The 27,245-nt window shown below is 41.4% G+C and overlaps 2 protein-coding genes across 11 annotated transcripts; one reads left to right on the top strand and one right to left on the bottom strand.

Moving 5' to 3' along the window:
- Positions 1-2,740: 2,740 nt before the first annotated feature.
- LOC146659478 (uncharacterized) lies at positions 2,741-15,640 on the bottom strand. The gene is made up of 9 exons (XM_085423541.1): positions 15,549-15,640; positions 15,194-15,251; positions 10,430-10,777; positions 8,981-9,247; positions 7,532-7,819; positions 7,068-7,181; positions 6,834-6,892; positions 4,848-6,737; positions 2,741-4,454 (listed from the first exon to the last, which is right to left on the bottom strand). The coding sequence occupies exons 2-9, from the start codon at positions 15,231-15,233 to the stop codon at positions 4,425-4,427; spliced, it is 3,036 nt and encodes a 1,011-aa protein (XP_085279667.1). The 5' UTR covers positions 15,234-15,251; positions 15,549-15,640; the 3' UTR covers positions 2,741-4,424.
- Positions 14,940-25,811, top strand: LOC146659477 (uncharacterized). Of its 10 annotated transcripts, none has more exons than XM_085423550.1 (6): positions 14,940-15,167; positions 17,973-18,029; positions 18,698-19,063; positions 22,898-23,137; positions 24,868-24,964; positions 25,286-25,811. In XM_085423550.1, exons 1-6 carry the CDS (start codon positions 15,158-15,160, stop codon positions 25,344-25,346), a joined length of 831 nt encoding a protein of 276 aa, XP_085279676.1. In that variant the 5' UTR covers positions 14,940-15,157; the 3' UTR covers positions 25,347-25,811. The 10 variants fall into 10 exon arrangements, with proteins under 10 accessions (XP_085279676.1, XP_085279675.1, XP_085279671.1 ...); XM_085423549.1 differs by having other exon boundaries at positions 17,970-18,029; XM_085423545.1 differs by having other exon boundaries at positions 17,854-18,029.
- The last annotated feature ends 1,434 nt before the right edge of the window (positions 25,812-27,245 follow it).

The raw sequence follows: 27,245 nt of genomic DNA, 5'->3' as shown, positions 1-27,245 counted from the left end.
AAGGTTTTTAAATACAAATTATATGGATCAAAAAGCATTGTGTTAAAGAGCTCTCTCTCTAGCAAGTATCTGCAGTGCTGCATGTTTCACTGTTCTTGGCTCACAAGTAGTTTTACTGAGTTGCGCATCTGCTCAGTTTTGCACAATCATCTTTCTTTTTTTCTGCTGATGTTGGATTTTTCACAACTTAATTATGAGAACTATCTGCACAACAACTCGAAGAATCTGCTTTTTCTGAACACCAAAGATGAATGTGCACTTACTTCTGGGTACCTCCCACTCCTGGTTGCAGCTTGCATACAAGGAACCTATGTTTCATTTGAAAATGTTGTACACGTTAAGTTTGGTGTCATTCTAGCAGACGGTGACATTTATGTTCAGTTTCATAACCCATGCACTATTCTCAGCATCTCTAATGAACATTTAAGGTAAAGCTCTAAACTATAGGTTATTTCTACCCTGAAACTTCTGCTTCAAAAAAGGGAAGTGTCCATGAATGTGTCTGTCTTCTTATAGAAGAGTATTCACGACAAATAGATTTTTTTTCATTGCTGTCTGTTTATGCCACAGAAGATTTGTTGAATAGGTTTTAAGATACAGAATTTCTACAATGATTCAGGCTTGTTTTGGATTTACGTTACTGTGAAAATATCAATAAAACAATCTGCGTTTATTTGATAGCAAAAGCATGGCGAAAATATTAAACACAGCACGATATGCTCAATTGATCAAACTGAAGATTACACTGATACACAAAAGTCTGTGAAGTTATTGTATTTGATATGTATCCCAGAAGGCAGCAGGCACCCTTATACTTCTGTAAACAAGTCTGTGACAATTAAGGATATTCCTAATGCTGTATATTGAGCTTTTTTTTTTTATTGTGTTTTAATTTTCTTAGCTGGACCACAGACAAAAATTACTTTGCCTTTGGCTTGCATTTAATTTCAGCACACATTGTCACAGTTGCACAGATGGCGAAGGCCTTGAGGAGGAAGAAAAGTGGTAGAAAGCGATCAATAGAAGCGAAAAAAAAAACTTCTCACATGGCTCCCCCTTGTGGGTTAGGTGGAGGCATGGAGTCTGTAGTTGACACAGTGCAGTTTTGACTTATGATTTACATTTTAGACGCTCCCGTCTAGAGAAATTTACAGCTAGTGAACTGCTGGGGATTCACTGTCCTGGTCAAGGACATTTTCCAAGGATAGATGACTGTGGGACAGTCTAGAGTCATAAATTTAGACTCATAGCCTTTTTCAGTTATCCTGTGTGCAAAGTTTAATCATAAATTTGTTTCATTTCGTATTCCTCTGACACTCATATTCACATGCTGTTTCACCGAAGGGGTCAGCGCACAGCAGCAGGGGTTCAGTGTTTTGCCCAAGGACACTTTGAGAGGGATGAACAGCATTGATCTCAACGGGCTTTGCAGCTCATCTCAATGATCATACAGTCTTATGAGGACTGCCGTGCCTGGCCTCTTTCTTTCGCCTTGTGCTGGAATAAATCACCATCAATGCTGTGAACAAAAGAAAGGAGGTATCATCAATTTTTATTCACTCTGAGAGGTTACTTAATTGAACTAAATTTGGTCTGGGCTTTATGGCCATTCCCCTGTTATTTCCAAACTATAAAATGTCATCAAATATACAAAAAATATGCATGCCTGCTGAGCTGCGCTGAATTTAAATTAAGATTGGATTAGGATTATATTGGCCATCTTGTGGCATTAAGGTTTTCTGTGCAAATCTACTGCAGTCTCCTGAGTAAAATCAACACTGGCTCTCTACACACTTGAGTCAGGAAAGCTCGCTGCTGCAATTTGACACACTCCACAACGAGCATTCGTCAATACTGAAAAATGCCCTCTTTGCACACACAGCACTTGAGCTATGTTTTCCTTTAATTTATGCCACCAAAGGCGTGCGTAAACAATTACAATTACTTGCGGCAGTCACAGTAAATCACTTTAAATCAGTATACTAAAACAACACGAGCAGATTTACATGCAAATTGGCCCAGGGAAGGTGGCGACATAAGCTTTTGAGGTTTACTGTGCTGCGTGTTCGAAGACTCCAGAATGTCTTGCAATTTCCATTGAGCTGTTTAGGAAATAAACAACACACATCCCTCCAAAGATAGCAGGAGTAGCATAGTATACAAAGTACTTCATTTGTAAAACCGCTCCAAACTTTTCACAAATCACAGCTTTCATCTGGAACTGGTAGGCAATGGTGTAACCTATTCTGGTACCAGGTACTCAAATGCACTCCATCTCCACTCATTACAGTGCTAGACTACCGTGAAGTGTCTCCAATAGTGAGCAGCAGGCCTGTTCATCAGAGGTGACGTACAAGTGGGAGCAGGGGATTGGGAGACTGATGGAGCTGTGATCCAAACACACACTCCGCACCTCCACAGCAAGCCGAAGGAACAGATTTATCTGAGCAGAATCAACAACAGCACTCGGTATACACAGGCGCCATGAATAATTAGCACTATAGACACAGTGAGCAGAAATATGGCTAGACTGCAAACAGCTCTGTGATACAGAAGAACACCAGAATAAATAGGCGCTTATATGGATTGACTTACTGTCAACATCCATGCATACAGGAGGTATTTTTGCACTGGAAATCCAAAATCCTCATGTGTTTGTGGGGGTGCATTTGGCTGTGAACAGTTCTTGAAAAGTGTTGTCTAGCGCGATGGCAGCGAGATGACAAACGCAGTAGCAAAATATCTTTATTTTTATTGATAAAATAAAAATACAAATCTGTTCATTAGTCCCAAATATATACACATTCTTCTCATGATAAATACTGTACTTTTATCATCTCACTTGGAACATCTGTATGAACTGTTTACAAGCATTCATTTTCCAAAACAAGAACCAAAGGAATTGTGGTGCTCCAGATGTCTGGTTGGAGCTTCCATATGCGCTGAGTAGTTTTTCATGTTGGTTTCAAACGCTGAGCTTATTCATTTCAATATTAAAGAACAGAGTTGGGGATATTCTGTGATTTGTATTCTTAATGCCAAATAAGTTCCAGGGGAAGAAAAGAGACTTTTCAATTTCTTAACCTGAGGCTTTGATTGACATATCCACTTTTTGTCTGCTAATAATAATAAAAAGGTCACAAATACATGCCCTGTTTTTAAAAAAGAATCTCGTAACAGATGCATACTAGCGGTAAATGGTTTTGCTGGAGGCTCGGGATGTGACATTTTAAACCCTTTGAACTTTTAGCCAGCACAAAATTTATGTGACACAATTCATTTCCAACTTTTTGTTACACATTTGGTGCAACGCAGTGCCCGAGCTGTTGGTTCTGTTAGGAGAAACAGAACTATATCAGTATTAAATAAAACATACAAAACAACACCACCGATATCAATTAGTGCAACTTATCATCAATATAAAATTATACCCTGAGTTTAAAAAAGGGAAAAAAAAGCTAATAACGACAATCTTTCATTTTTAATGAGCCGTCTATGAACCCGTAAATTGTTACACTGCTTTTTCAGCAGAAAGTGCGGCAGCTCAGGTTTTTTTTTTTTTTTGTGCTGACCTCATTCGTGCACGGGTATGATTATTTTCCAAGTCATTTAAGTCACATAAAAGCATTTAATTAATAGGCGCCCATCCATTTGGGGGGGATCCCCCTCATAGTAAGCAGAGCATTATTTCCCAGCACCACTGGAGCGAATCCCTTTAATTGAGAAGTGTCATAAGAGGCATCTGTAAACAGAAGGCACAAAATAAATAGCTCCAAGTAAATCAAGACCACCCCTGCTGCTAATTTCATCATTCATGACTGCTCCCAGGGGCCGAGTCCATCTTGTGCAGGGTCCTTTCTCATTTATTGTTTGTCATTACTGGCTCAGGTAGTCACGGATATTCACGCAGCTACCTCGTGTGCATTTTATTTGGGCAGTTTAGTTGTTTAGTGCTGCTGATAAATAGATGAGAGGACATGAACTTCTTCAGGTCCTATGGATCACTGCACTTTTAAAAAAAAAACAAAAAAAAAAACAGGCCCTTGGCAAATTGTGATACATGTGCTTCAGAAGTACAAAGCAGTCCAATAACTGGGTGTGGGACACAGTTATTGTATTTCCAAAGGTTTGTTGATTATGGAGCTTTGTAGTAAGTGTAATTTTTTCCCCTTAAAAAGGGTAGCTCGAACCTCCTTTAAGATAATTTCTAATATCTTTTCAGAAAACATTTCTCACCCCAGTCTTCGTTTTTTTTTTTTCCATAAAAAAATAACTGATTTCAGGAGTCAGTTATGACAGCGTTTGACAGCTTTTTAAAGTGCTAAACCCCGTGCAGTCAGTCTTGCTTGGTGGTATATTGGATCTCGTCTGTCGGCTGTTTGTTCACAGGACAGTTGCAGAGTGTAGTTTGCTGACATCTGTCATCATCTTGGTCTCCCTCTGTGAGCCTGTTGCTGGAGACACACAACAAGCCCTTCATTGCCGATGTGACACACACAGACACCAAAAAAAAGCAGGACACCTGACACACAATGCTACTTTAAAAACTGCCACAATGTCACAAACACTCGAGACTAAATACAATTTTACGGCACTGACAAACACTGTCAACCCAAAAATTGCAACACTTTTTAAGACTGACTGTCAAGCATCTTTCAAAAAAGACTGAGGCAGCAACTGTTGAGCAGACAGTGAAAGAAGGAGCAGGCCTCGTATAAATGCAAGTACGCAGGAAGCAGGACAACACAGGCACAAAAGTGCACGTCAGAGACAGCCGCATGCTGGAAATCTGCAATATCAAACATATGGCAGCTGTTGGCTGCTATCGTGCTGTGTCTCACACTCACCTGCCTTTGGTGAGCTAAGTGGGCAGGCTGCCCATGGCCATGAGCATGAGCGTGGCCGTGCCTGTGTGCGGTGACATGCATGTGGCCATTCCGAGGTTGGTGATGATGGTTGGTAGGCATCACGGTGTGATGGCGATGCGCATCAGGTCGCTGAGCCACTGGCATATTAACTGGAGGTCTTGGGGGCTCCGGGGCTCTACCAGGGGATTTATGGTGTTTGCGCTCTTTAGGGAGCGTTTGAAACTCTCTGAGGGGGATAACAGGAGGAGGAGTCGGTGGGTGCTGATCCCCAGCAGCTGGAGCTTGAGTCTGTGGTCCGGGGTGAAGCAGGGCAGCCTGGGTCTGCTGTCTCCGATTTTGAAATGTCTGAGCCCTTGCAGTGTGGGCTTTGAGTGCAGCCTGGGTTAGATTGCTGGGTTTTTGCTGGCTGGAGGGATATGGGGCTGGAGCAGTTCCCCTTTGGGGAGCTTGACCAGCACCATGTGTGACAGGCTGTGTCTGTGTACCCACGCCTTGTGGTGCTGTTTGAACTGGTGCTGTTTTGTTTTGCTGAGCCATGTGTGCCTGTTGAAGATGATTAGGATCAGCCAAAGCTCTTGTGTCCGCACCCTGCGGTGCAGTCAGTCCCTGTTGTATGGTGGGTCCTTGTGAGACAGCAGAGTGGCCTACAGAGGCAGTGGGAGGCAGTGCCTGGGGGTTATTGCTGTGAGTGGCTTCCTGCCTGGGGGCAGACTGGCTACGAGGCGAACCTCTGATGTCTCGCTGAGCACTTTCCCTTTGTGTGTGGGGGCTTCTCTGTGTGCGTTGTGAGGACTCGTGCTGGGTTAAAATGCCAGAGAGTACCTGCTGAAAATCAGCCGAGTGGTGCCGCGAGCGTCTGTCAGCTAAAGATGCATCTTGTCTGGGTGGAGTCCTGCTACGGGAAGCAGTTTGTCTCTGAGTTCGAGGCTGAGATCTGTTTGTTGTTCTTCCTTCGCGTATGGGAGCATGGCTGGTATAGTCTGTAGTATCACTGGTGTACTCAGATGATGTCTGTCCTCTGTCTAGCGTGCCGTTGGGATACGCTGGTGTCCCTCTGAGGAAATCCCAAGACATCTGTCGACGGGAGGAACTAGGAGTGGCCTCTTGTCTTCCAGAGTTCCTGTCAGACCTCCTGTGAGACTCTGGTTCCTGGTATGTTTGTGTGTTGGCATTCCTCTGTGAAGTGTTATTACTGTTATAATGTGTGTATCCAGTCGGAATAAGTCCTGGTTGATCTTGCTGATATGCGTTTACTTGAGCATCCTGGGGGTCACTAGGATAGGGTCTGCCACTTTGCATTCTGGGATTAGACTGCCCTGCAGGCATCAGGCTGTGTTGGATTTGTGAAGCGTTATTATTGGCTGCATTGGTAAAGGGAAAAGAAATGTCTTGCTGTGTCTGTTGGCCACCAGTTGGATACGAGTTAAGATTGACATGAATGGCGGGCAACTGTGCATTGTTGTTCGGCTGGGTAGTTTGCGGCAGCGCGTTAAGGCTGACATGAACCGCCTGCGGCTGGCCGCCGCCCTGGGCAGGGCCAGTCTGTATGAGAATGTTAGGATTTTGCTGCTGTGTGTTTGGGAGTGTGTTTGTATTCTGAGCATCGGTCTGCACGAAAGCCGGGTTGTCAATGCCATTATGTGGATATGAATTGGTGTTCTGAATAGCATTGTGTAGGAGTCCATTTGTGTGCGTATGGCCATTGTGTTGGCGTGTGTCAGAGTTACGCAGCCCATTTGGCGGCAGTGTCTGCAGGTTGTCAAGGCTTTGGCGTGCAGCTCTGTATAAGCGGTCAGAGTTGTGTTGATAGAGGGGAGGGTTGGGACCTTGATCCAAATCCCTTCTACCATTAGGCTGTGGATCTGCGGGCTTAATGGAAAGACACAGAAAAAGGAAAAATGGAATGAGAACAAAAAAGAATTGTCAATAAATCAGATCTGTAGTTAAAATTTTACAGGGGCTTACCACAGGCCTTTGATTTGGGTTGGTCTTTGGAACCAGCGCAGTTTCCCTTTGTCTTAATGCTTTAATAAAACAAATAATATTGCAACATTGCAAGGAAAAATTAATGGACTACTTTTAAAGTAAAGATGCTAATAAAGACTGTGATGAAAAGTGTTTTGCTTCACAAAATATACAATAAATTTTTTAAGAGTGGACAAACACAAGGTTTGTGGTCATACACACACACGAACTCACCCTTCCTTCTTCGCACAAGAAAGAAAATGAGCACGATGAGGAGCACGATGATTAAGATGCCCAGGAAAGAGCCAATCACAATCCCCGCCACTTCCCCTCCGCTGAAGCATACGTCTGAAATAGAAGGAATGGTGTCACAGGGGGGAGAATTAATAAAGATAATGAGTCTGGAGGCTCAGACAAACAAGAGGAGGCAAAGAAAAAAATGAGACAAGAGGAGGTGAAGATTCTAAAAAAAGGAATGATAAAGTAATTGCAAAGAAAGAGGGGGGTGAGGAAACAAGTGAAAATAAAGGGATGAGTCGGGCTGGTTCACTGAATGACTTTGACCGCATTCTCAGCAGATCAATCTCCCAGGATACTTTCTGTCCCTCTCCTGTCGTGAAGACAGATATGAGGACGGAGTCCAAAACCAACTGTCATCATAATCAGTCAGAGAGAGGTCAGCGTTCACCATAACTCACCCACGATGGCAAAGACTGTGCTCTGGGTTGACGTGTTTCCAGTGATGGCGTTTCTGGCCGTGCAGGCGTATCGGCCGCTCTGATTTTTCGAATAAGTCTGAATGGTGAGCGCCCCGCTGTCCGGCGGGCTATTTGTGATAGGCTGTCCGTCGAGTTGCCAAGAGAAGAGCGCAGGAGGCAGCGAGTTAGACGTACAGGTGAGACGAGCCGTCTGTCCCACCACCACGTCCCCTCCTCCGACACACTGTTTCGGGGTGTCCTTGGTCAGCACAGGGGTGTCAGGGCCATCTGGTTTGTTGATTATTAGAGGACAAAGTTATCAGCACCAGAAAGATTTACTTCACAAGTACAATGAGCACAGTTTTATATCTCAAAAAGCAAAGGCACGGATTATATGTTCAGCTAAAGGAGTTATCATTTTGTCAATTTTATTTTAAAGACATCAAGATAAATCACTCTGGTGAACTGTCTTTAATCTTGACTGCAAGTTATTCGGCTAATGGAGTTTTGCCATACAGAAAAAATAAGAAAATGTTCTCTCTGAAGGTTATTTTTACATGTATTGCATGACTTGCATGCCTCACAGTATAATTCACTCACTGAAGTGGCAACTTTTGTATTTTTCTTCTTAAAACATGATTATAAGCTAGTACGAATCAAGTACGACTTAAATAAACATTGTGTATGTTGTTTATCGGAAATATGGATGGAATTTCTCCCACATGATGCTTGTTTCAAACCGCCATGTATTCCCAAGGACACTTTGGCAGCTTCAGTGTCAAAAGGACTGAACCACCAAGAATGCAGTTAGTGGGCAAACATTAACTACTACCCTAAACTCAGCTGGTCTGATGTCAGCACAGCTTAACTGAAGAAATGCATTAATTTAAAAAAAAGATGGAAACTATTGTAAATATTTGCTTGTTATAGTTTCCCACATGCAGGCTTTGCAGATTTATGGTTGATTTCTGTTTCTGATTACTGCCCAGTTCACCAAACTGGGAAATTGTGGTTGAAATTGAAAAACTGGCCTGAATAATTATTGGAGAAAAAAAATAAATCAAGAGATAAGGTGACATTGAAAGTAATCATTAGCTGCACTTTCAGTTTTACCAGCTGTTATCAGTCTACAGTACAGCAGCCCCTGTGAATGAATACGTCTGTGGCTACAGAGGATGGGATTTATTTCGGACACACAAAAAATACACGTTAGATCTTTGAGGACACCGATCAGAAGCATAGCAGTTGTAACATGAGAATTACTGAATTACTGTTGTGATCGAAACAAAGCCAGAAGCACAACAATAAGCTTTTGGACAATGTTCTGTGCACTCTGAGTGCACTTCAGCATACTGTATGCAGTGCAATGGGGGTAAGCAGATAAGCTACTGCTATTTGCAGTGGCTACAGCAGATTAGCTTCCTCTTGTCTTAATCACTACAAACTCACAGTAGATAGTGAGGCTCTTTGTGGCAGTTTGGGCACTGACGGGGTTGCTGGCTGTACATGTGTACTCCCCCGCATCACTCCGTCTGGCTGGGTTAATGATGAGAGAGCCACCGGAGATGGTGATCCTGGAGTCAGCAGTGACTGTTGAGCCTCCTTTGCCCCACTGGACTGTAATCTCCGTCCCAGCAGTCCATGTACAACTCAGAGACACATTTCCCCCCTCCAATGGTACTAAAGGCACAGACAAACTCACTCCGGCTACGGCATCTATGGGAAGAAAAATAAACTTTACCAAAGAGCCGCAAAAGCAGAAATGTTGAGAAAAGATTTTAAAATTAACGACTACTATAGGTATGAGCCTGAGTGTTTGAGAGAGAAAGAGAACGAGAGGGAGCTCACTTCAAAAGTTGGAGTGACAGAACAATAGAGGGCAGCTTTATGTATCTGTTGAGGATAATTTGTTGTAATCAAAGCAAGTGAGAGCTGAGAAGGGACACCGTTCAGATAGAGGCACAGATGGCGAATAAGGGGGCAGACGGTGTGAGTGGTACCCGAAATGCCTCTTGGCGAGCAGCCTAAGTTAAATAATTGGAAAAGGAGAAGAGGGGGCATACGGATGGAGGAGGAGGAAGCGGTGACTAAGAGAGAACCTCAGCAGCTACAGCAAACAAACAAAAACATTCGAGCAACTACTAAATAACTCTAATCACTCCTGTTTTTGCAGATCACCTGTGAATCAGCAGCAGGATTTATATTTTAGCATTTTGGCTGCCTTTCATTTCAAGAGGAAGCTATGAACGAGTAAGTAGGAGGCTGAGAGTCGTGCAGAAGGACGCGGCTGTTCCATGACATGAACTTGCTGTGGTGAGTTTGGAGAATGTGACCTTTCAGCAATAATAGACTAGTGCCTCTAACAATTCGGTCTCTCTGGCACCCTATTAGCACTGGTGGTAAGAAGGTTGAGAAAATCTGTACATCATCCCTGCAGCGTGGGCAGCTGACTGAAAATAAAGAGAGACCCTCAGCTGTTCGGGCTCCATTACAGTACTGAATATAAATGAATGCAAATACAGTATGTACTGTATGCAAATGCAACGCTACATTTAGACTGCTATAATATCAAACATCTAAGAGCATGAATGCTGCATATTGGATGAGTTTTAATTAGCATAAAGCCCTGAGCCACTGGCTTCATCCCCTTCTCTTTTTTCATTAATTTTACCTCGCCTACTATGGGTCACTAATTTCATTATACCTCCCAGACTAATTCTCTTACTTCCCGAATCCTCCCTCTTCTCTTTTTACTCCCTGGTATTCCTCCCTAACATTATCGCTTCCCTCAAAACCTCTCTCCCCCCACACACTCTACAAGCCCTCCACTTTCCCTTACCACCCCACTTCCCAACTCTCTCTTAAATCAACTCACAGGGGCACTTCTTTATCTCTTACCAAACACTCTCAGCTGTACTGATCCGGTGTTCACAGACAGGTTTGTGTTAGAAGTGGGAAGCACCGTTGCCTGGTAGCTCCCCGCATCCCGGAGCTGGGCACTTCCAATTCTGAGCGTGTTGGCAGTGATGGAGACCCTGCCCTGGAACTGCGGTGGTGGTTCAACCGTTGAGGTCCCTCCAGCCCACACGCCCAAAGGCCTGTTCTCATACAACCATGTGATGGTCAGGACACTTGGTAGGTTCAGCAATGTGAACACTACATCAGTACCAGTTTGAGACAACACTGGGTTTGTCTGGAAATTGATCACCACCGGTTTCTGACCCAGTACACCGACGGGGAGGAGAACTAAACAAACAATCAAAAAAAGAGAGATATTAAAGATGCAGTGCTTACAATGTTTATCATTTCAATTTAGGGTGGAGGAAATGTTTTATATTTCAAACAACGTGCCGCAGAACCTGATAAGAATGTAATCTTTTTTTACGAAAATAAATATACTAGATAGTGAAATTAGCCGTCATCATAATAGCACCTGAGGACACATGACTGTTTACATCAAATTTCAGGGTAATCCAGGCAAAGATAAGCATAAACACGGTGTATTTTTAAAAATTAAATCAGTGCATCTCAGCGTTTTTGTTTTGTGACCTTCTGCAGAAATTAGAAGAGTCTAGACAAAAGAGTCTTAGAAAAAACTAAGGAATAAAATCAATGTATGGCTTTTTTATTTCTTCCTTCCTCAATAATGAGTCATCAGTTCATTCAACAAACAAGTAATTTAAAACCAACATAAACAGCAAAACGGTTCTCATACTTTGATGGTGACGCATTATAGTGTCATTTGAGAAGCTGTGGCTTCGACCAAAACCAGAGACAGATGGAGAAAGTTCAAACAACTGCCTAGCTGAAAATGGAGAGCCAGTTTAACTATTGGGAAGAAAAGTCACCCTCCAAAAAGCCAGGCGAAAGCAAGGCCATCCACTGCAACAGCCCACATTACTTAGATACTCCCACAAGGGAACGGGTCATGTTCAGGTCATTTTTCACTATGAAAAATTGGTCAAACTTATGTCTGAGCTGGATTTGGTTTCTGTTCTGTTTACAGCAACAACTAAAAAAGAAAGAAAAAAAAGAGAAAAATAAGCATCTAGTGTTGGTTACAGTAGCAAGTACTGAAAAGAGGGGATTCTCTTGAAAGTTAAAAATGCTATTAACAGTCCATGGGCAAATACACTCCCACTTTAGTAGGTACAGCTGTTTAACTGCTCATTAATACAAATGTCTAATCAGCCAATCACATGGAAGCAACACAATGCATTTGGGCAAGTAAGCACTGTCAAGACGACCTACTGAAGCTCAAACTGAACGTCACAGGAGAAAATGTGATTTAAGTGACTTTTAACATGGCATGGTTGTCGATGCTTGACTCACTGGTCTGAATATTTCAGAAACTGTTGATCTGTTGGGAGTTTCCCCACACAACCATCTCTAAACTTTACAGAAAATTATCCAAAAGAAGAGAATATCTGGTCAGCAGCAGTTTTCTGGGCAAAAATATCTTGTTAATGTCAAGAGGTCAGAGGAAAATGGTCAGGCTGCTTCGAGCTGACAGGAAGGCAACAGTGACTCAAATAAGGACTCGTTATAACCAAGGTATGCAGAAGAGCATCTCTGAATGCGTCAAACCTTGAGGCAGAAGACCACAGAGGATGCAACTCCTGTCAGCTGAGAACAGGAAAATGAGGCTGTAATTCACACAGGCTCATCAAACTTGACAACAGAAGATTAGAAACACTGACTGATGTAACGAGCTACAGTTTCTGAAGCAACAGAAAAGCATGGATCCGTTCTTCTTTGTAATAGGGTGGTGATGTTTGTGTAGTAATGCGGGGACTCCTTAGCACCAACTGAGTCAAAGCCGACCTGAGTATTGCTGCTAGTGTACCCATTTTCTGATGAGGTTAACATGTCGAAAAGCTCAAATCATCTCAAATCATCTCCAAGAATAGATGATTGGCAGCCGGGGGTCAGTCCGACTGGCAATAGTTTGTTCCCTGTATTAAAATAACCAGATCTCAATTTAACAGAGCACCTCTGCAGCAGATCAGGAAATTTGCATCACGGATGTGCAACCAACAAATCTGCTGCAACTTTGTGATCATATCAATATGGACCAAAATCTTTGAGGAATGTTTCCAGCAGCTTGCTGAATCTGAAGAATTAAGGCAAGTACTAGCATAGTGTCTGGTGTGTGTCTGCATGTTTGTGTTACCGCGATATAATAATGCAGATTGGTGAATAAGAAGGGGAAAGGTGTGGGACACATCTCTGAGCATTTTTGTTTTGGGAGCAGAATGGAATAAAACGGTAACATTTCTAAATTAAAATAATAATAATGAAACTGAAAAAAAAATGGTATTTACAAAAATGTTTAGGTTACAGAGATGCACCTACATGTTTTTTAGAATGAAAAGAAAGCATCTGCATTTTCACTTATATGGGGTTTTGGAATACTTCTAATAGCATAGTATTCTTAAATTTGTAGTTTTACTCCAAGGATCTGAGTACATCTTTCACCACTGCAGAGGAGAAAATCTATAGATACACACAGTGGGCTCAGGGGGTAAAAACCCATTAGTAAGGTACACACTCTTTCCTTCCTCATCGATTTCACACCATGATTTTTGGATTGTAAGTGATCCCAAACTAAACATCTATTTTGTGTTTTTGTTAGCCTGACTTATTGTAAGCCATGTCATAATCATATTTGCTGTCTCTCTTCACAAAATCAGTGGTGCATAAGCGATTTTTTTAAGCAACTACATTCCAAAGAAAAACTGAATTTAAGTTCTTCTGCTGTTTGCATGTTTGTCAATTTGAAATCTGCATGGGAAAAAAGAAGGAAATATGTGCTTTTGTCTTTAGCTACCATTCCTCTCTGTGTGTGTTTTGTGTTAGTATTGCAGATTGAAGCTGGAAAAGCCCTGCTGAATTTTCAATGCCTTTTTTTACTGGCATATAAAGCTTCTATGCGACAACACACCAGCCAGTGATTTATAGTGAATAAATCAATATGGTCCTGATCAGTCTCGCTGGACTGCCTTTATACGATTTTCACAGGAGAGCAGAGAATAAAATGACACCAGTGAAATGGCCTGTATTCAGGTTTCCCCACTGATTTCTTAAAGACAACAAAAGTGTTTTAGGCTTTTAGGTTTGTTGTCTTCTTAAAAAAAAAAAAAAAAAAGTCAGAATAAAGGCTAATGAGTCAGAAGTGAGAAATGATAACGAGTGAAGCAGCCCAGAGCTGATGCTTTCATGTGCGGTTGGAATGATTTTACAAGGCCGTTTTTACAAGGGCACCTAAAATAAGATGCATTTATGACATCATTAAGAGTTAGACTTTAATAAGTAAAGCCTGTCTAATAAATCACTATTAAAGTGATTTAGTTGGATACATGGATCTGAAATGAACTGCAGCAAAGAGTCCAGAGGCCATGCCAATTGCAGCAAAAGCGGAGTGATGATGAAACTTTCACCTGCAAACTTGTACCCAAAGAGGCTGGACTTTAAATCTGTGGGTTGCTCCAGTGGGTGTGGCGGTTTCTTTTGACAGTCCTTCTCGTTAAGTCACTTTCAGCTGAACAACATTTCTGGAGATGTAAACTAAACAGCTTCTTGTTTACCAAAGAATTTATCAGAAACGCATCCACCAAACCGCAGGCACAAGAACTGGAGAAGTGCTTTCATGCGCAGTGTAGGTTGAATGAGAACTGTGTAGAAGCAGCTGCCGATAGCAGCAAAATGAATATTTAATCATATGAAAATGTTGATGATTATTACTTTAATAATTATCTCTCATGCATGAAGAACAGCCCTTAGTTAATGAACAAATTAAAATATAATTTACATTCCTGGCGCTAATTCGCTTTCAGAAGCTTGTTGCCTGATCTTTTTTGTTTTTGAGCAAAAGGTTTTCACAAACAGGAAACACAAGGCGCTAAGTGCGGCTGGCATTATTTTATATTTTTTGCTACTATCAACAAACCCCGCGAAGAAAAATCGTGTTATTCTGCCTCTGAACCTTTTCTGGGCTCACTTGTTCCTGCTGAACTCATAAATCTTTAAAAACATTTCACAAATACATAGAATCACTCCCTCTCTCTCTCTTTTTCTTAAAATACAGTAGATCTAAAACAAACAAAACAACAAGAAAAACAGAAAAAAGGAAATGTAGTTTTTTGTTTTGTTTTTTTTTAATAAAAATAACTGAAACAAGAGCAAACTTCGCCTTTCTTGGGACTTATGCAGGCGTTTGCTTTTTTATGTCATGTTTTCAAAACAATAGCCAGGTATCGATGCTACTAGTAGTCCTATTGTTCATATTATTGTTTTCAAAACCTGTAGACTCGCCCTTCCCATTAAAAGAAAAAAAAGACACTTCGTTCTGAATCACGAGATGAAAGCTCAGATGTTTGAGCCTGTAAGCAGGCCCTGAAGGCATCACGTCACTCAGTCGGCGCACCGACGGGAATGCAGCCGCGCAGGTTTAAGAGCGGTTAAAGGCGAGCTTTCTGCTTGAAATGCAGTTGTTTTAAAACGTGCCTGGAATACCACGGCGTCTTTTCCCCAGCCTTGTTTTCCCTCCACTCTCAGCACAGACTCAGTCGAAACTCTTTGGACTTTACAGACTTTTGTGAGCTGTTTGAACCTTGCACGCGGGACATGAGGAGAGGTGACTGTCAGTGCAAATTGTTTTACCTGCCAGCGACAAGCTGATAAGGAGCAAAGGTTGTCTCATGTCGTCAGTCAGGCCAGTCTGTTGGGAGATTAAAGCATTAAAACCTTAACTATACAAGATATATATATATATATATATGCACACAATAAATGTATGCATGTGTGGATATTTTTAAAAAATCCCTAAAGACATTCTCTCCGGTAGCTGGGATAGGTGTGGATATTTCTTCCAATAAATGCTGTGTGGACATTTTATCATATTGTTACTGTGCTGGCTGGCTATACATCTAGTTCGGTTTACATCTGATTAATAAACTTACAAACATAAACATCTTAAATATAGTATGTAGTATAGGTTATATTATAATAGGCTTACCTCTGTATAGCCCCTTTGTCCACATATTAGTTTTGTGCTGTAAGGACGAAAACACTTGTCGGCTACTTCCTACATTTCTGTTCATACCTGTGACGGACACGCCTGTTTTCTTAAAGAAGACGCAGTCATTTGTTTGCGGTAGAATGGTCAGTGGGTGGGAAATAACTTTGAAGTAACAGCTGTTGCATTGCAGCGACAGCATTTGGAGAAAGTCGATTCCTTTCACATTCATCATTCATTGGCATTTTCCTTCCGGTAGGTGATCTCAGGTCAGCACAGTGGTTAAGATGCAAGACTGAGATGCTTTAGACATGTGCAGAGGAGGGCTACCAGGGAAAGGATATTGAATATGGAGCTGCCAGGCAATTGAAAAAAAATTAAACCACAGGGGAGATTTGTGGATGTAGTGCAACGGGTTGACAGAGGAGAATGTAAGGGAGAGAGGGTGAGATAGGAGATGATCCGCTGTGGCGACCCCTATAGGGAGCAGTCGAAAGAAGAAGACATGATCCCCTAGAGCACCAGATAAAATCATATAATTGCACCATCTTTACACATTTGAGTCTTTGATTCAGCTGCTCGCTTGTGCAGTAACACATTAGCAAACTGAAACAACCCCAGCAAGTAATTCATTTGCATATGGAGCCAGAAGCTTATAGATGATGTCTGCTGAGGAAGAAGAAGGAAAAAAAGAAAAAAAAAAAGCTGATATGAGGGCTAACAGTGTTGATATTTTTCAGCTGTTGTATTAGTGCCACCCACTGGTTAATTCCAACTGACAGCACTTTTCTGTAGACTCAGTGGGGGCCACAGCTGTGATTCCCATGATTATTCGTAAATCCTTTGCAAATACAAATGGTTTTATAATCATTTTTAAATCGCTCATTATATCCGTGCCCCAGGATGTGCTCCCCAAAGTGAGAAACTGTGGAGCTAACCTCTGAATAAGTGATGTCATTATGCTTCAGTGCTCTAGTGGTGTAAGAGACACGTGTGGCAAAACAATCTCGTGTCAGAGCTGGTTCGGAGGCTGTTGTGGCGCTTTCGATCATATCAAATCATCTTGTTTGATGGATTCATTTGTATCCGCTTGCAGTTTTCTTTAAAACAGCTGGCGATCAGATTTTAACACAAAGCTAAACTTTCCCAGGGAATGAAATTGCTGGCATTCCCCTTAACATGCTTGAAGAGGTTTCTCAGTTGCAAGCAAGGGACAATTATTGGAAGAAATAAAAATAGAGTAAATCGTGTATTAGTTCCTCTTTACAATTCAACACCAAAACAATGCATTGTGTCTGCAGGGCAACTAGTGTTCGTGCCGGATAAGAAGCCCGCAGTACAAAACCTATTTTGTAAGAATGCGTTTCAACATTGTCAGTGATTTCCTTCCAAAGAAAGCCATTTCTTTTTATCACTATTAACAAACAGCTCAGAAGCAGCTGTGTGAAAATCTAGAATCAAATATGCTGTATTGTCCAGGGAGCGTGTGCTAGAACACAGGCCCAGGAAAGGAGCAGGGTGGTGCTTATAATAAAAAGGGGGTGGTTTTACAATAGACAGTTCAACTTATTTAAAGCACAAAGCAGAAAAGAGCATTGACTGTACAGGAAGTGGTGGTGGGGTGGGAGGTAGACTGTTGGAAAAGAAAATGACGCCTACGTGACACACAAGGGTTGGACATGACGAGAAGGGGGGGAAAGGCCAGAGAGAAGAGAAGAAGCTCCAGAAGACATCTGGCTTTACTGCTGTTTCAAACTGGAATATTTCTTACAATGGCAAGCCCTTTAAAGGTATTGCGGTGTTTTGGGCCATAATTCTTCTCACTGAGGTGAACTGCGCTGCACTTTAACCTCTGAGAAAGTCAATACAGAGCAGAAGACCTCTGACTCAACTGTGCTGTCTGTCTCGGGTTTAGAAAGGTAGGTGAGTCCCGCTGCAGAGGGTTTTGATGTGGATAACTTCAAGGTAAACAAAAAGGGGAATTCTAGGTTATATTTAATGCATGCAGGTTGGGTTGTGTTCTTGCACCGTTATCTCTGTTCTCTCTCTGTGTTTTCCTGTAGCAGCTGTGCTTGAGGGGCTTCATTTTAGTTTTGGCAGCAGACGTGTCCCGGTTTTGTTCCAACTTCTGATTTTACTGCAGTCTGCAATGCCAATACTGTTGTTCTTTGGATACTTCACAAATAAATTAAGAGGGGAGAAAAAAAAAGAATACCCTAAACATTTGGCTTACATTTTTTTAATAGAAGGACATGCTGGCTGTAATTGTTTTTGCTCTCATTTTAATTTCACATTTTCTCTGGAGGTGGTGTTATTATTCTTGCTGCAGTGGCACCCCTGCTGCCTGAGTACAGAGGAAATTGTGTGCCGCTGCTGAGGTCATGGACAAATTCCTCTTTCTCTACTCTCCGTCTACATCAGCAGGTGTTATGGATCTACAGTATTTCCTGTGCTGGAGAGTTGCCCCACTGTTTCTCTTGAGTAAGCCTTTTTTGTTGTACCCGCCATATTAATGATTTTGTCATTAGGCAAAAAAAAAAAAAAAAGCAAAGAAGGGAAAAAGTATTGCTATGTTGCTTTGCCCTTTTTTCTTTGTTCTTTGTTCAAGCTGAGACAGTGGCACAGTTTCTGTTCCTCAGCCACACAAAGAATGATCAAAACAACCCTAAGACGTTGCACTGTTACGCAAAAGTGCCTCTTGCGTTAATGACCGCACTTGCATTATTTACGTTTCCCCCATCCTTTGCCTTTCAAGTTAAGACACATGATTAATAGCTCTCATGGTAAATGCACACAGGCTTACCAGGCTTTGACACAGATTTTAGGATATTGATGTGGTTTGATGGATATCACATTAGGCATGGCTGCCATGCATTATAAATCATAACTTGACATTATTTGACAGCAACTAGCTATAGTATATTCATAAAGCGCATACAGAGAAGGATGGCGATGACATATTATGTTATTGTTTGTTTCATTAGCTTTCTATTTTGTTCGTACAATGCAAACACTCCAGAGGCAAAAGTCTGATTGAATACTGCAGGTCTTCATGGCCAGTGCAGTAGAAATATGCACTGTATGAGTCACGTAAGTGAAAGAGGCACAGAAGACGATGTAATAAAGAACAGTGCGATCTTTGTTCTCAGTGCCATGTGGGCTCCATTGTATGTCAGTGCACATCCTCAATGAAGAGCCGGTGTATGTAGTCCCCGGATCCAGCCTGGATCTGAAAGCCCAGATCAAGCGTGGACACCTGGAAGACATCTCCACAATAACCTGGGAACACGAGCCGGAAACGGGGTTTAATATTGAGAGAGTGACACTGGCCACGTGCTCTGGCAGGAGTCTCAAGTGTGCTGGTACGAGGCCAAATGTCCGTGTGAGCACCGAGCAGCAGGAGACGACACTCCAGATTAATGGATACACCACAGCGGACAGCGGCGTGTACACTCTGACTGTGACAGATCGCCAAGGAGCCAACACCTCCACACAATGCATCGTCAGGGAATACGGTACAGTATGACGACCGGCACGTGAGAGGATTTATTGTGACAGCCTTAGATAAATCCCCTTTTGTTAGTAAAATATGTGCACAGTCACTTTAGTATGCTGTCCATTTATCCAGGTCCCCACTCCACAAAGGCTTGTTGTAACAGACGTTATGGAGAAATTTAAAGACACTGCTGGTACAGTGCAGGGATAAACAACTGATTGAGTGTTAAGATGCTCTATATTTACTATAGTTGATCATTTAATTCAAATTATGAGCATTTAAAGGTTGTCGCGTAACCCCTCACTGACTCTGGTTCTGACGGAAGTTTCTTCCTGTTAGAAGGGAGTTTTTCCTTCCCACTGTCGCCAAGTGCTTGCTAAAAGGGGGGAGTTTAGTTGTTGGGGTTTCCTCTCTACTAATGTAGAGTCTTTACCTTACAATATTAAGCACCTTAAAGTGTCTGATGTTGTCATTTGGAAGCTTATAAATAAAACTTCAGGTTCAAGTTGACTTCCTACCAATCTCAGTACCTCCAGGAGCAGCTGGTCAGCTGACCTGAGAGACCGACAGGGTGTGTGGAGATGAAAAAGCTCAGAGAGGCAAGGCGGGGCAAGACTGTGAAGCATTTAAAAATAAACATAAGAATTTCAAAACTCTAAAAGACACAGGCAGCCAGTGTAGTGAGGCCAGGACAGGGGTTATATGCATTCTTTTACGAGTTCCTGTTAGGAGTCGTGCAGCAGCATTTTGAACCAGCTGCAGACATGAGAGCAACGACTGTCTGACCCCCACATAAAGTGCGTTACAGTAGTCCAGGCGGGAAGAAATAAAAGCATGGATCACTATTTCAAGGTGCTGCCTCGAAAGAAAAGATTTTACTCTTGCCAGTCGCCTTAAATGATAAAAACTGGACTTCACCACTGCTCTGATTTGGTTGTCCAATTTAAAATCACTGTCCAACTTAAAACCAAGATCAGTAACAACAGGTTTAAAATAAACTTCCAGAGGTCCCAAATCTACAGAGGAGGACTCACAGGGACCACTGGGTCCAAACACCAACAACTCTGTTTTCTTTTCATTAAAATTTAAAAAGTTTAGAGCCAACCAAGCTCTAATGTCATCTAGACATGTCATGAGAGGTTTTATGGAGATGCCACCCTTCTGCTTCAGTGGCAAATAAATTTGGCAGTCTTTGGCATAACAATGAAATGCGATCCCATGCCTTCTACGGATAGAAGCCAGAGGCAATAAATACAGTAAAAACAGTAGTGGCCCTAAAATTGAGCCCTGTGGGACACCGCATGACAGAGGAGCAGAAGATGAACCGAGAAGGCTGACAGAGAAAGTTCGATCTGACAAAGAAGACTTAAACCAATTGAGTGCAGTGCCACCAATACCTACTACATCACTTAATCGAGAAATTAGAATATTGTGGTCTACGGTGTCAAAAGCAGCAGTTAGGTCAAGCAAGACAAGGACAACATGGTTACCAGAATCACATGCCAGAAGGATGTCATTAAAAACCCTTAATAATGCAGATTCTGTGCTATGAAGTGTTTTGAAACCTGACTGAAAAACCTCAAAGATGCCATTATCATCTAGAAAATCTTTCAGTTGACTAAAAACGATTTTCTCTAAAACCTTGGAAAGTAAAGGCAGCTTGGAAATAGGCCTATAGTTCGCTAAAACTGTGATCAAGGCCAGGTTTCTTAAGCAGTAGCTGCACTACTGCATGTTTGAAATTTGCAGGAACCACACCAGAAGACAGACTGCTGTTAATAATTTCAAGGACATACTGCCCTATACTAGGAAAAATGTCTTTAAAAAATTGTGGAGGAAAAGGATCCCGAGGGGAACCTGTGGGCTTAATATGGTGAACCACATCCTCTAAAGTGGAGAGCGTCACAAGTTCAAACTGAGTAAAAACAATTTTGAATAATAAAAGCTGAGGTATCTTGTTCAATTAGACCCAAAGCAAGTTAGAAAAAGTAGGTTTTTAACAGCATTTTAAAACGATTGAGAGGCTGGTAAGCTAAGTTGATCAAAAGATGAGGAGCCACCACTAAAAAGGCTCGATCACCTCAGCTATTAAGCTTGAATCTGAAACATCTTAAAGCAGTTGGTTCGTAGACGTCAGTGCTCTGGCAGGATTGTAGGGTTGCAAAAGTTCAGTTAAGCAAGGTGGTGCTAAATGACTGAGACTGAGAAACATGTAATAAAACTTTTAATTGGATCTCGAAGTCTGTGTAAGGAGCAAGTGTAACAAGAATATAGGTGATCACGTCATTTCTGTTCTGTCAAAAGGCAAACTTCTGCATTTTGCACATCCCAGAGGCGATGATGAAACGACTGGTCAAAGTCAACATATAAAGAATTGCAATAGTTTAAACAAGAGAGGTAATAAAAGTGTGAATTACTCTCTCAAAGTCATGCAGCGGGAGAGGCCTTCACCTTACTGAGATGCCTTAGTTTAGCAACAGAGCTCACCTGTTTATCAAATTTTGAAGCACTGTCAAAGTGGTAAGAAGCTATAAGACCAATTAGCAGAGAGATACCCATCTAACATGTTGGGTTGCCCAAATAAAATATCTTGCTTTGGTTTTGTTCAGCTTGAGGACAACAATGGTGGGCACAATGAAACATTATAAATAACAGGCAATAGGTTAACTACAAAAAGAAGTGTATGGATTATCTCATAATAAATATTCATTAACAACAGTCCTAATTCTAGATGATACACAACAAAAGTTTTTGCACAGTAATGAATGCAGATAATTAAACACTGATGACTTTGAGGAAAGAATATTACCACCAAGCTACTGTACATTTTTTACTGTGTAATCCATTATTTTGCCTTTAACAAGAGACAAGAGACTCATGAGAGGGTATGAATTTTTAAGTATAAATCATTAAGTTAGAAGCGTTTTGATGGTTATATCCACTGATTGTAAAATTATGGTGTAATTACATCCATGCGTCATACCTCCACCTGGTACTTGTTTAAAGGTTCAATACGGCAGCAGTAAATGCTAAAGCAGCAGTAAATTAACATTAAGACGTCCCAGTGTAAAGACGTGGGAACAAAAGGTCCTACTACATAGTGGGGCTGCTGGAGAATATACCAACAGTTAGTTGAAATATGAATATAAATGTTGTTTGCTTTAAATTATTTGAATATGTTGCTGCGGCAGTTTATGTAAAACTTGGCCTCTTTACATGAATCTCTCTGAGTAATTATATGAAAGAAAGAATACATCAAATACTCTCCAGCTGACTCTGTTGTGGCCTTTCAAGTGTTAACTCCAATAATTACCAACAGTATAACGAATGCGCTTTAATTTCACAGTAGAAAGCATTGTTTTCTTCTGTTGGTAGATGTCTCATTTAATAATGTAACACTTGGAATTAAATTTGCCTACAGGCTCCACTTTCCCGGTCTTTCTTTTTGCGTTTGTCCCTCTAGACGAATCCAGTCTCCCCGTAGCTTCTGTGCTTTTACTCTCATTTGTCTGCCCTAACAGTATCAATTCATCAGCTCCACTCTTCTCTACATCTGCTCTCTCGGCTTCCAGGGTTTTCCATCATCCCATTCTCCAACATTATGCCTCTCTCTCTGATCTCATTATTGTCTCTGAAACTGAGCCAGTTTCTCCTGACAGCATTAAATGTCTCTCATGATTCTTTGTCTGAGACCCTCTTGGACAGCCGTGTGCCATTATTCTTATTCTATAACAGATAGATGCCCACGGCTGAGCACTTCATATATCCTCTTGTTTCCATCCAGCGCTGCATTCTTTACCTACATACTTGTCACATATTTCCATATTTCACCTCTGTTTGTCTGTCTTTCCAGAGGCAGTCCACCACGTCTCCGTCAGCATTAACGTGTCCCACTCCTTGCTTGTTTGTAACGAGGCCTGGGGGACTGATCCCAGATTCAGCTGGCGCCACGAGAGTGCCGACATCACCAAGGCGGTGGGCAAAGTCTCCAACAATGGAACAATATTAATTATTACCATTTCTCCACTCTGTGGCCACCTCACCTGCATTGTTAGCAACAAGCTCGGCCATAGTTCCGCCACCTACACTGCAGGTACTGCTTTACCTTTTTTAATCAACACTTATGACATTAACAGTGGAAGTGTAAAGGGAAATATCCCCCCCACAGGGATGAAGCCACTGATAATTATCACGTCTTGGGTCTGTGGGTTATTTTTTAGCTTGGCTTTTGTGGTTCACTGTCACTGTTCTTGACTTAATTTCCAGCTGTTGTTGTCATAAAAAACACTGAACTCTTCCTGTCTGACATCAAAAGACAGACACACAAAGTCAGAGTGAAGCTGATAAATGTGATCCAGCATTTAGCAGCTAAATGGATAAAGGAGACCATAAGAGGTCTAAAAAGGAGTGTGAACATTGGGTTTTTGAACTCTTAAAATATTCTAATTATAAACTTTTTTTTGGAGTTGGTTTTACAATTTTGAGATGGATCTATTTACTTGAACATTTCTCTTAAAAATCCTCTACATTAATTTGATTGCTGTCTTGTTATCTTGCAAATTGAGACATGCATAAATTTATCATAAAGCAATTGAAAATCATCTATGGCTAGTACCAAGCTGTGCATATGTGTGAATAAAACATTTTTTAAGATATTACAAATGCTACATGATCTATAATGCATCATGCAATAGACTCACGTTGCAGTAGACCACTTGATTTTTTATGTGTCAACAAAATGCTTGTAATACTCAGATTTTATCAATAATTTTGATAAACTTTGCACAAAATTAAGGAGGTTTGTGTTTGGTTGATTTTTTTTTTTTTTTTTTGTAACAGTGCTCCTTGGCAACAAATCTTTCCCTTAAATGGCATCACGTTTGTAAGGAAAATGCGTTTGTGGGTTGAGCAGCAGAGTTGAGCAGCAGAGTTGAGTATGTGGGTTGTGGCCATGAAAAACTTGTCAGAGCTGTTTGTGATTGGCAAGAGAAAAATTGGAAAGTTTTTAATGGACACAGCCCACATACTCAACTCTGCTGCTCAACCCACAAACGCATTTTCCTTACAAACATGGCTTCATTTAAATAAGCAGGTTTTTCAAGGTGTACGATTTATTGGCAAGAAATAATCTACCAAATACAAATTTCTTTACTTTTTGTGTTTATATATAAAAATATACTCTCGTGGACTTAAGTCAGAGTTATCTTTGACTTGTAATGCAGCACTTTTTTCATGGTCATACTGCATTTACTTGGGATGTAAATCCACATTTCTCCACATGAGATTAAAAAACTCAATGCTTGATCCCCATTTGGCTGGAGCAGGCGGTTCGATGTAAAGGTGGCTACGCCTGTTGACACTTTATTTAAAGCCCACCGTGCTGTGTCATGGATATTCAGGAATCGGACTCCTGTACATAATGCATTGTGTCTATTGAAGCTGTGTCCTGATTGCGCTTCTGTTCTGTTCTGTGTATTGTATCACCGGTGGTGTTTCAGTGATAAAGGATTTTCCAGAGTGCAATCAATAAATCACTACCAACACTACTGCCACTGCCGCTACCACTGCTGCTAAACAGGCAAGACAAATGCAATTCCTCGTATCTGCCAAGAGGCATGATGATCCAGCGACAGTCAGGGTATTTTAGGATGCCTCCTGTTATCCCTTGGTGTTCCAGTCAGTTTAGTGACTGTGTGGAGTTGTTGCAGGGGACCTCTTTGCCCTCTAAGAACAGCCATGCCAGATGACCTCTGTTTTTTCTGTTTCTTTGGGTTTGTTTTTCTTTGTTCCTCCTCTCATCGGCTGTTTTTTCCTGGTTGACAGCACCTTGTGAGACCGAGAACAGAAGTGCGACGGCAGCTGTAGTCTGTCTCCTGCTCCTGCTGAGTTTAGGAGGAGTGCTCGCATTTCTGCTGTGGAGGTACGGTAAGGCACACAGTCACTGGCAGACACAAGCACAAATCTCATTTCAGGCTATGCTCAGTTGATAAAGCCATATGCAGCGAGAAAATAAGACACTGGTAGTGGATGCTTTAGAAAACGACAAGGAAAAAAAAAAAAGGTGATGGTACAGAATGAAACAGCAAAATGTGACACGGTGTCCTCCCACACAATACTGTGCAAACATGAGGCGTGACAGGCCAGCCTGCGTCTGCTGACAAAACAATTGTCATTTTTACTCGAGCCAGTGTACAGTTTGTCACTGTTGCTGCACTAAATTGAACACTTGGTTTCTTTTCAGGAGGTACAGGCACAATAACAGAGGAGAAAGGCTGCACGAGCATTTAGATGACACCATCTAAAAAAAAAAGTGCCTGAGCCACATTATGCTGCTCAGGTGTCTCAGAGAGGAGAACAGGAAGAGCACTGGCCTATGGGGGAGGGCCTTCCTGTCCTGTGAGCACTATGACCTTTCACTGCACTGAAACAATGTGAAGAGCGAACCGCTTCTGGACAGATAAAAAATATATATATAAAAAAAGTGGATATGTGGATTGAAGGGCCAGCCTTATACTGCCTCCCGCTGGGCTTTACCTGAAACTGTTCAATAAGCATTCATTTTGTAACCTTGTGTTAACTAAGCTGTATGCTTAAAATATGCTGTAAAATATTGCCTTTATGCTGAAATCCCTCTACGTAATGTGATGGAAATCAACAGATCACAAAGATTGTTTAAATTAACGGTGCTTTTTGTTATTTTATTTCCTTCAAGCATGTATTTTCACAGATATGCAACAAGCTTATCAGCCTTCCAATAAAGTTTGAAAGCAGGATTTGGCGTCTTTATGAAAAAACAAACAACTCTGTGAATGAAAACTGTAATCACTGATGGTCATGTGATTATTAATTTGAGGAAAAATAGTATTTGGTTTGTTTGAAATACTTGGAGAAGCAAACATTTGATCCTCTTTGATACTTAGTAAAAACTCTACTTGAATAACACCGAGAGACAAAAATATCTTTTTCAATCCATGTGATGTTCTACTGTGGAATAAGAGAGTAAGCCCTTGGCACCAGAAGCTACTTTTACCCCCTTTAGCTAAAATACATTCTGGCAGGTTTCTTTGCATAATTATCCAGACTCTGACATCAGCTTAGTGAAAATTTTACCCGCCTTCCATGCAAAATTCCTTTAGAGGCAAGATCTTTAAGAGTTTTCATGCAGTTTTTGTGGTTTTCACATCCTTCCATTTCCTCGTTTTGAGTCATTCCCTGGTGGACTTGCTAGTGTGCTTTGGATCATTATCCTTCCAAAATACCTACTTGCTGCTTAATTTTTCAGGCAAATGGGCTAACATTTTATTCAAGTGCAATTTAATATGATGTAGAATTTAGAGCTGAATCAATGACCATGAGCTGCCCAGTCCCCGAGACAGCAAAGCAACTCCGGACCATACTTCATAGATGCCTCATGGTTCTTATCCTGAGAGGCTGTCTTTGGTCTGCACCAAACAACTCTTATCTTTGATTTGTCTGTCCAGAGCACATTATTCCAGAAGGCCTGGTCTTTTCTCACTGTCAAACTGCAGTTTATCTTTTGCTTGGCACACCTCCCATACAGGTCAGATTTGTACAATCATTTTTTGATTTTAAATACCTACAATGATGCCAGCAGTTTCGAGAGTTACCTGCAGATCCTGAGATGAAAATCACGTTTCGTTTTTTTGTTACAACTGAAATTGGGGGCTGAAATTGCTCAGGTAGCCGTGACTGGACAAACCGGCTGTGGTTTGAAATCTATGCCAGCTGTAGATGATTTTCCTAAATTAATTTTTTCAAAAATCACTGCCAAGCTTATAGCCATCTACAATCTTTTTTAAGAGGCTAAGGGAAGAGCTTTCCATATCATGACATGATCACGCTCTACACATTTTAACAACAAAAAGAACACCATATCAGTGTGAGATTTAAATTAAACAGGTCCCACCTGTCACTACTTAAGGATATTCTAATCAGCAGAACATAATCTGGGGCACTGATTATACCTTTATGTGTTTGAAGGTGTGATAAAGGTAGAGGTGTACTTCTTCCATGTGACTCATCCATTTTTTTCAGGTACTGTCACTTTCCACCACAGTTCAAAGACATGTTTGGTTAACCAGTAACGTAGTCCCCCTGAAAGCCTACTGGTTAACAGGATAAGTGGTTAAGAGGATGGATGGATGGCCTTTATTAAACCAAACACATATTTATGCACAAAT

Source organism: Rhamphochromis longiceps, linkage group LG11 (assembly GCF_057381845.1).
Source record: "Rhamphochromis longiceps isolate RC_006_pf linkage group LG11, R_longiceps_female_GT1.1, whole genome shotgun sequence".
In the NCBI taxonomy this organism is placed as follows: Eukaryota; Metazoa; Chordata; class Actinopteri; order Cichliformes; family Cichlidae; genus Rhamphochromis; species Rhamphochromis longiceps.
This window is presented reverse-complemented; position numbering and strand designations above follow the sequence as displayed.